The 9,345-nt window shown below is 45.8% G+C and overlaps 1 protein-coding gene across 1 annotated transcript; it reads right to left on the bottom strand.

Moving 5' to 3' along the window:
• Nucleotides 1-7,960: 7,960 nt before the first annotated feature.
• LOC128117393 (olfactory receptor 6B2-like) lies at nt 7,961-8,899 on the bottom strand. Its single transcript, XM_052749287.1, has one exon. The coding sequence runs from the start codon at nt 8,897-8,899 to the stop codon at nt 7,961-7,963; it is 939 nt and encodes a 312-aa protein (XP_052605247.1).
• Between the last annotated feature and the right edge of the window lie 446 nt (nt 8,900-9,345).

Below are 9,345 nucleotides of genomic sequence, written 5' to 3'. Positions count from 1 at the left end.
AGGTGGGCAGGGGCTCTGGGGTAGGCAAGCTCAGTGCTGTGAGACAAGGGGAACAACATAGTCTGAGGGTGGCTGGAGGGACATGCATTCCAGTGTGGCACAGACGTGGAGGCGCCAAAGGAACCCATGGTGCAGGCTGCAAGTTTCCTGCAGGTTGGGTAGTGAGTTTCAGCACAAGGTCTGGCTGTCCTCAAACTGAACAGACAGCAGAGAAGGCTCCATAAAAGTTTCTCAGTCTCCCAGAGACCCACCCACCAAGGTGGGCAAGTTGGGACATGATAGCTCCACTAACTAGAGATCAGCTGGCAGCTGGCTGCAAGGAAACTTCTAGAAATCAATTTCCCAGAGACAGGTTCAATTTGGGAAAAGGTTTTGATGCTATTAAGGCAGCTAATTCTCCTGGAAAATGAGAGTGTGTGTTTCAACATCCTCCAGGACATCATGAAGCCTCCTTTAAGTCAGTTCAGTAATGGCCACTGCCTTTAGGATCTGAACATCAGGTCTTGGACACAGTCCAGGGTGTGTCTGTGTTTCTTCCCAGCTAAGTGGCCACAGAGGGCTTTGAAGTACACATAAGGTACTTAGTGGAGGGCCATTGACACTCTCCTATAGACTGAGATTGACTATAGACTGGGGATGCTATGTCTCATATCCCTATTTAGGACTGCACATACCTGCAGACTGTGCTCACCCACAGAATGTGGCTACCCATCACTGTAGGAAGTACAATTAATAATGGGTTAACGGGATCAATAAAATCTTGATCTGTAAATCGATCCTTTTCAGAGCTGCATCCTCAGTTCACTGGAATCTTGGTCATGGTTGTGTGCACTTTGAAACAAACTTTCTATTTTGAATTATTATAAACTCACAGAAGTCTGTGGACCTTTTGTTCATCTTCCTCAAGGCTAATTGCTGTCAGGGTTAGGGAGGCCAGGCACCTTGTTCACAGCTATACTCAAACAGAGTTGTTCCAAACTCTTAGCTCCCATGTCTTTTTTTTTTTTTTTTTTTGGTTTTTCGAGACAGGGTTTCTCTGTGTAGCTTTGCGCCTTTCCTGGAACTCACTTGGTAGCCCAGGCTGACCTCGAACTCACAGAGATCTGTCTGCCTCTGCTTCCCAAGTGCTGGGATTAAAGGCGTGTGCCACCACCGCCCGGCTAGCTCCCATGTCTTTTTCTGTCCCAGATACCCATTTATTTTGAACTTCTGGTCCCCTTCCTTGTGATGGAATAGATGTCTGTTGTGTTAAACCTAGGCTGTGGTCCTCAGTGATTTGGAAGAGAGCAGTGGACCAGGACACAGGTGAGCCAATGTGGGTATATTCTGAGGATAGCTTCATTTCTGTGCTGGCTTTGATGGTTCTTAAAGAGAATGAGGGGCCACATGAGTTCTGATGAGGAGCCAGGGGTTCTCTCATCACAAATGAGGTCCGCCCGGTGCCTCAGACTTAATGCCCTTGAGTGGACAGAGTTCAAATTCAGGTCCATGCAAGACACCAAGAAAGGAAAGGAAGATTTCTACAAACTGGAGGTGCCTGGGATCTGTGAGAGGGTGCTGTCCCTTGTCAGCCTGTAGTTGTGAGCTCAGAGGCTACCCTCCTACATGGTAGAACCAGTTGACAAGGACCTAGCTATAGGGAGGGGAGCAGATGTATTCTGATCTGCTCAGTGCAGTGAGGATGCTAACTAAGACTGTGTGCTGCTAGATGGGAGGACAGAGCACAAGACCCCAAACTATATTTTCAGTGTGGACCCCCAAATATGCACTCAGCACAATTCTCACAGATCCAGATTCAACACAGCACCCATCAATGCTTACTCAACATAGTACCCACCAATGCTTACTCAACACAGGACTCATCATATACACTTAGCACAGAAATCTTGATCATGTATACATCAGACTAAGCACACTACTCATCCACACACACTCAGCACACTACTCATAGATGCACACTCACACAGCGTCCATCAATGTACACCCATTGCAGTATGACTGACCACTATATTCATAGATGACCGAGCACTCAGTGTAGCACTTACAGTTGCAAGACCCTTTGATATAGTATTGTGAGCCTTCATGCTGGGTGCTGTGGCTGTAGATGAATCTTGCCCCAGCCTCAATGTGGACACGTATGATGGGGTTTCAGTCACACTGTACACCAGGCTCTTCTATGATGGACATTTATAACATATTCTAAAATCACAGCATGATCCATCCTGGCTTGAGAAGCACTCATCCTACCTGGGGCTCTGGAAGCCTCACTCGGACAGACTTTGGGAACAAAGAGGAGCCTCTTCCTGGCTGGTGACTCCCAGACTACCCAGAGTGACCAGATGAGCTTCAGACAGATTCTTAGGGCATGGGCTCCTCAAGTGTGGGGAGGAATAGTTATGGCTTTTTAGCTGGAGCCCAGTGTCTCCTGGGCCCAATTACCCCCTTGCAGCTGATGAAGCTGCCCACATTGGTAATGAGCTGGATCAGGACCTCTGGGGCAGGCTGCCCCTGCTACTGCCTATGCCTGTCAACCTGTGGAGCATCTTGGCTTCATTAGTTACCTCTGCATCTCTTTCCTGGCTGGCTGCTACACTCCCTACTGGAGAAGCACTGTAACGAGGGTCCCTGTTTCACCTGTGGCCCTGGGCTCAACAATTATGCAAGTGCTGTTGCTGAGAGTCAGGCTGGTCCTCAACAGGAACCCAGGCCTGTGTACAGGAGCAAGACTGGAGAAGAAGGAGGATGGGTAAACATAGAGGTGGGTCTGTTGAGCCCTCAGGAATCATAACGCATCATAGGTAGTGGATATCACAGGAGATTGTGACTTATGCCAAGAGCCCCAGGACCTCACTTTTAGGGAAGGATCTGATGGATCCACCAGGCTTTCTGTTCTCAGGACTCATTTCCCCACATCTCAGTTCTCCTGACTGCTTTCTTCAGCTCATGTATCTTAAACCTCCATGGAAGGTTTTGGACCACCTATTCCCTATGGATCGTTCTCCTCACATTTGTCTTCTCTTTTTCCAAAACTTCCTTTAGTCTTCATGGTCTTCTGGATTAGGAGTCTCTTTCTTCCTCCCCCATCTCTGGTGGCTTCTGGACCCTGGGCCTTTGGAAGCCTTGTTCCTCCTTATGTTCATTTCTTCCTCTTTGTGTCTCAAATCTGCTCATATTCCTGTTGTAAGGATCCTCAACATTGGATGTGAAGACAACCAGATAATCCACAGCCTTTTTCCAAATGAGGTACAATTCACAGATTTCAGAGCTAGGACAAAGACAAAGATGTGTATTGGATGATTTCCAGCCCATTTTAGTGACTGTGCACTGCTTATATTTTACATGCCCCAAACCATGATTGTCAACCTGGTGGGATGTGTATTTAATCAAGAAACACATCTCTGGGCTGTTTTCTGAAGGCATCTGGAGATAGGATTATCTAAGCAGGGAGTCTCTTCCTCAGAGTAGGTGACAGCTTTTAAAGAGATGCCTAAGATGGAAAGAGGTGGAGGGAAAGGCAAGGCCAGTCTCACTTCTTATGTTTCTGTGATAGTTGGTGACATTGAACACTTGTCCATACGTTCACAGCCATGTATGTGTAACATTTTGAGACCTGTCTGTTCATTTCATTCCCCATTGACTCATTGGGTGTTTGATTTCTTGTTGAGATTATTTAGTTCTTTGTGTACCTAGGTATCAATTCCCTGTCAGATGTGTAGCTTGCAGATATCCTTGCACCCTGCCTGCTCTCAGTCCTCTCAGTTGCTGTATAGAAAATTTCACGAAGACCCACTGGTCAATGGTCTTTATTTCTTGATAAACTAGAGTTCTGTTGAGAAATCCTGGTCTAGAACTTTATCTTCAGGTGTTTTTCCAGCATTTTCCTCTAATAATCTCAGAGTTTTGGGTCTTGAGACCTTTAATCCATTTGGAGTGAATTTTTGTGTAGGGTAAGATATAGAGATCTAACCTCATTGTTCTACATGCAAATATCCAGTTTTCCCAGCAAAATTTGTTGAAGATATCTAGTCTCCTATATATAGATATTTTGCTTTTGTTTTTCTCAAGACAGTGTTTCTCTGTGTAGCTTTGGAGCCTGTCCTGGAACTTGCTCTGTAGACTAGGCTTGGCCTCAAACCCACAGAGATCCACCTGTCCCTGCTTCCTGAGTGTTGGGATTAAAGGTGTGTGCCACCACTGCTGGGCTCCAGTGTATATTTTTGGCATGGTTCTTCCTACTGGTCCATGGATTTGTGTGTCCATTTTTGTGCCAGCTCTAAAATAATTCACACATGGAGGCTTATTCTTACTTAATAGTTTCAGAGTTTGGGGTCTTAAGTTAGGATCTTTGCTCCATTTGGAGTTAATTTTTGTGTAGGGTAAGATACAGAGATCTAACCTAATTCTTCTATATGTAAATATTCATTTTACCAGAACCCCTGCACCATTTGTTGATGATATCTTTTCCCCAATATACATATATATTATATATATACATATACATATACATGAAGGGTTTTTTTAGAATTTTATTTATTTATTTTATTTTATAATTTAATTTAATTTTACATATCAGCCACGGATTCCCCTGTCTTCCCTTCTCCTGCCCCCCACCCTCCCTCCAGCCCACCCCCTATTCACATCTCATCCAGGGCAAGGACTCCCCTGGGGATTCAGCTCAGCCTGGTAGATTCAGTCGAGGCAGGTCCAGTCCCCCCCTGCCTTTACCCAGGCTGAGCAAAGTGTCCTTGCATAGGCCCCAGGCTCCAAACAGCCAGCTCATGCACTAAGGACAGGTCCTGGTCCCACTGCCTGGGGGTCTCCCAAACAGTTCAAGCTAATCAACTGTCTCACTTATCCAGAGGGCCTGATCCAGTTGGGTGCTCCTCAGCTATTGGTTCATAGTTCATATGTTTCCAATAGTTTGGCTATTTGTCCCTGTGCTTTTTCCAATCATGGTCTCAACACTTCTTGTTCATATAATCCCTCCTCTTTCTCCCTGATTGGACTCCCAGAGCTCCACCTAGGGCCTGGCTGTGGATCTCTGCATCTGCTTCCATCAGTCATTGGATGAGAGTTCCAGCACAATGGTTAGGGTGTTTGGCCATCCTAACACCAGAGTAGGTCAGTTTGGACGTTCTCTCGACCATTGCCAGTAGTCTATTGTGGAGGTATCTTTGTGAATTCTGGGGATCTCTCTAGCACTTTGCTTCTTCCTATTCCATGGGGTCTTCATGTTTTTCCATAAGAATTTTAAGATTATTTTCTATCTCAGTCAAGAATGGTGTTGGTTGTTTTTTTTCTTTTATTCTAGCCCCATGGTAGATGCCAAAATGTTGTTGGTTGTTTTTTGGCTCTTTACTCTTTGGGAGGGCCACCAGCCACCTCCCAAATAAATCACACATGGTGTCAAATTTTTACTTATAAATGCCCAGCCTTAGCTTGGGTTGTTTTTAGCCAGCTTTCCTTACCTGTCTATCATTTGCCTCATGGCTTTTACCTTTCTCTATTTCTATATATCTGTCATTATTTCTTACTCCATGTCTGGCTGTGTAGCTTGGCACCTGGCCTCTGAGATCTTCCTCCATCTCTGGATACTCCATTTTTCCTCACAGATTTCTCCTTCTATATATTCTCTCTGCCTGCCTGTCCTGCCTCTCCTTTCTCCTGCCTTGCTATTGACCGTTCAGTTCTTTATTAGACCATCAGGTGTTTTAGACAGGCAAAGTAACACAGCTTCACAGATTTAAACAAGTTCAACATAAACAAAAGTAACACATCCTTAAAATAATATTCTACAACAGAATGGTATTGGAATTTTGATTGGGATTGTATTAAGTGTGTGGATTGATTTTGATAATGTGATATTTGATGTTTAGCATCAAGGACTTGGAATGTCTGGGGAAAGAGCCTCCAAGCACACCTGTGAGGAAACATTTAACCTCTGCACATGGGTATGAGCGACTATGTTGATTAGTTTATTGAGGTGAGCCACACTAAAAGTGGACAGCTCCATTCCCTAGGCTTTGGTCCTGGACTGTATGAAGAGGAGAAAGCTTGCTGAGCACAAGTGTTTGTTTTTTTATATTTTGACTGCTAGTGCAATGTGACCAGCTGCCTCAAGTTCCTGCCACTGGGACTCCTCGATCAGAACAGACTATAAACTTCAACTGGGAGCCAAATAAACCCTCCTTGATAAGTTGATTTGTCTGCATAGTTTACTAAAGAAATAGAAAAGGCAACTAGAAGTGGCAGCAGGGATATAATCATTCTATATATTTTATTAAAAGTGTACAGGATGGATAAACCTTGATTTATTGAAGATGAGTGTGAGGACAGTGTACACAGCAGAGATGAGCTTCTTAGCATGACTTTTGTTACCATAGCAACAATAAAAAGGATAAATATTTAATAGACACAATTTTCCAAGAAGCATATCCTGTTCTCTGCTTTCCCCACCATAACCCCAATGCTCACTTGAACCCTGGAAAACCCATCCCACCCATGTGTTCACTGCTCAGTCTCAGGGCTGCTCATCGCCTCCAGAACAGGCCAACACCTCCTGCACAGTCTCTCCACTTCCCAGAGGGTCCCTTTTCATCCATTACACAGCTGCAAGTAGGCCTAGGTAGGAATTTCCAATCTTCAGTGGCCAGCCTTGTGCATGCTGGGGACTCTGCCCCCAACATCTCCCTCATATGCAAACACTAAACTAAACCTATCAGCATCTCTGTGCTCTGCACCTTTCCAGCTGCTTCCTGCCTCTGAGTTTTGCTGCTGCTGGGGTTATCTGGACTTCCTTTCCTCTTCTTTACTTTTCAATGCAAACCACACTAACTCCTGCTTTAAATTGTGGGAGCCACACCACCTAGGTTCTTCTCACCCCCCTCCTGTGGGATTTCTTTCTATCTTCTTGTCCCAAGAAACTGCATATGCTTAATCTTCACATGCTATAAGCCACCACAACCAGCCTGTCTCCTGGTTGGTTAAGAGACAGAAGCCATTGTGGTTTTTTAAGGAACCAATAACAGTTGGAAGACATAGTCCCCATCTGATTGTCAACTGGGATCAATACAAGCATTAGATAGACTTTTCTCAGCAGCAGAGAGACTATAAGAAAAGAAAAGGCTGAAGATTGTTCCCCAGAGCATGCCCTGCTGTGGGATGTTCTGTGTGGCAAATGTGTTGCTGATTGGTCAATAAATAAATCACTGATTGGCCAGTGGCCAGGCAGGAAGTATAGGCAGGTCAAGGAGGAGAATAAAGCTGGGAAGTGGAAGGCTGAGTGAGAGACACTGCCAGCTGCCACGATGACAAACAGCATGTGAAGATGCTGGTAAGCCATGAGCCACGTGGCAAGGTATAGATTCATAGAAATGGATTAATTTAAGCTGTAAGAACAGTTAGCAAGAAGCCTGCCACGGCCATACAGTTTGTAAGCAGTATAAGTCTCTGTGTTTACTTGGTTGGGTCTGAGCGGCTGTGGGACTGGCAGGTGAGAGAGATTTGCCCTGACCGTGGGCCAGGCAGGAAAACTCTAGCTACAATGCTCTGTGAGTTAAAACTAGTGTGGACTCTCCCAGTTCCCAGACACATTGTGCTTTGGAGACTCTTGGGTCTCATTTCCCCATGTTTCTGTATTTTCACACTTCCACATACTAAAGACTACTAAGACTATAGACATCACCTTCCTGGCTGAGCAGGGCTTACTGTCTTCTGAAATGTGGATGATAATTTTAAAGGGATGGAAATGCATTCAATTTTACCAAGTCCTGTTCTGCATATATAAAAGGTGATAGAATGTTATCACTACACAAATAGTGCCCATTATGTCTACTTCACAAAGGAAGAAAGCAATGCTCTAAATACCTTCAGCACACCAGCAATGCCAAGTGTTCCCATGTCCTCATCCCCAAGGATGCATGCTCATCAGATGTTGTGGAATCAGAAGGGGCCCTCCCTCCTATGATGGAGCTTGACTCAAGCCCAAGGCTTTTCTTAAGGCATCTTTGAACTCATTGTTCCTCAGACAGTAGATCAAGGGGTTCAAGATAGGTGTGAGGACCGTGTACAGAACAGAGATGAGCTTGTTTGAGCTCCGGGAATCGATGGCCTGGGTCCTAACATACATAAAAAACAAGGCTGTGTAGAAGATAGTGACCACAGTGAGGTGGGAGGCACAGGTGGAGAAGGCCCTCCACCGTCCTGTGGCTGAAGGGATCCGAAGCACAGCCAGGGTGATGTGTCCATAGGACAGAATGGTGGCCAGGAGAGGGAACACCAGAATGATGAAGGCCAGGATGAAGTCCACCAGCTCTGCAGTAGAGAAGTCAGAGCAGGCCAGCTTGAGGACAGGGGAGATGTCACAGAAGAAGTGGTTCAAGACATTGGAGCCACAGAAGGTGGCACTGGAGATAAAGTAGACCTTGATCACAGAGATGGTGAAGCCACTAGCAAAAGAGAAGACCACGAGCTGGACACAGAGCCCCGTGGTCATGATGACTTGGTAGCGCAGGGGATGGCAGATGGCCACATAGCGGTCATAGGCCATGGAAGCCAGGAGTACACACTCTGTGCACACCAGGGAGCTGAAGAAATAGAGCTGAGTCATGCAACCAGCAAAAGAGATGTGCTTCCTCTGCAGGAGGAAGCTGTCCAGCATCTTGGGGATGATGTCACAAACATACCAGATCTCCAAGGTGGACATGATGCCCAGGAAGTAGTACATGGGCCTGTGGAGAGAGGTGCTGCTCCAGACAGTGAGGATGATGGCCAGGTTCTCCACCAGCACAAAGAGGTAGATGAGCAGGAAGAGGAAGAAGAGCAGGAACTGCAGCCTGGGGGCTGTGGGGAAGCCCAGCAGGATGAATGTGCTCACCTTGGTGATGTTCTCCCCTCTCATCCCTCTGCACCTGCAAAAGGTCAACAGACCAATTGGAAGGGCCATGTGTCAGCTGAGGGGTGAACAGGGAGCCCACCAGTAACTTCAGCTGAAAGACAGACAGCACTCCTGGTTCCTGTGAGCAGCAGGGAAAGGAACTCATTCTCCTACCAGGTCTTAACTGGAAAACATGTGCACTTGTGTTTGGGTGCATAATGAAGAGGGGACATGGAGAGGAAGTGTCTAGTGTAGGTGATCAGGATTTGAGATGTCTATATTGCACATGTGGATGCAGTCTGGGGTCCTATATTTAGAGGGGTTCACACCTCTTACCCTATTGATGGATCCATACCCTCTACCCTGGATCTAATCCTTGAGGAATTAAAAAAAATTTAGTTCATGTCCCCCCATCATCGGGAAGTTTGAGTACAGATGAAGCTATGGCCTACCTCCTTTAAATGAGTATA

Source organism: Peromyscus californicus, unplaced genomic scaffold (assembly GCF_007827085.1).
Source record: "Peromyscus californicus insignis strain IS unplaced genomic scaffold, ASM782708v3 Scaffold_21__1_contigs__length_65335640, whole genome shotgun sequence".
Lineage (NCBI taxonomy): Eukaryota > Metazoa > Chordata > Mammalia > Rodentia > Cricetidae > Peromyscus > Peromyscus californicus.
This window is presented reverse-complemented; position numbering and strand designations above follow the sequence as displayed.

What these genes read in the sequence shown, in the direction of transcription:
- LOC128117393 (XM_052749287.1), bottom strand. Translation starts at nt 8,899, where the DNA reads ATGAGAGGGGAGAACATCACCAAGGTGAGCACATTCATCCTGCTGGGC.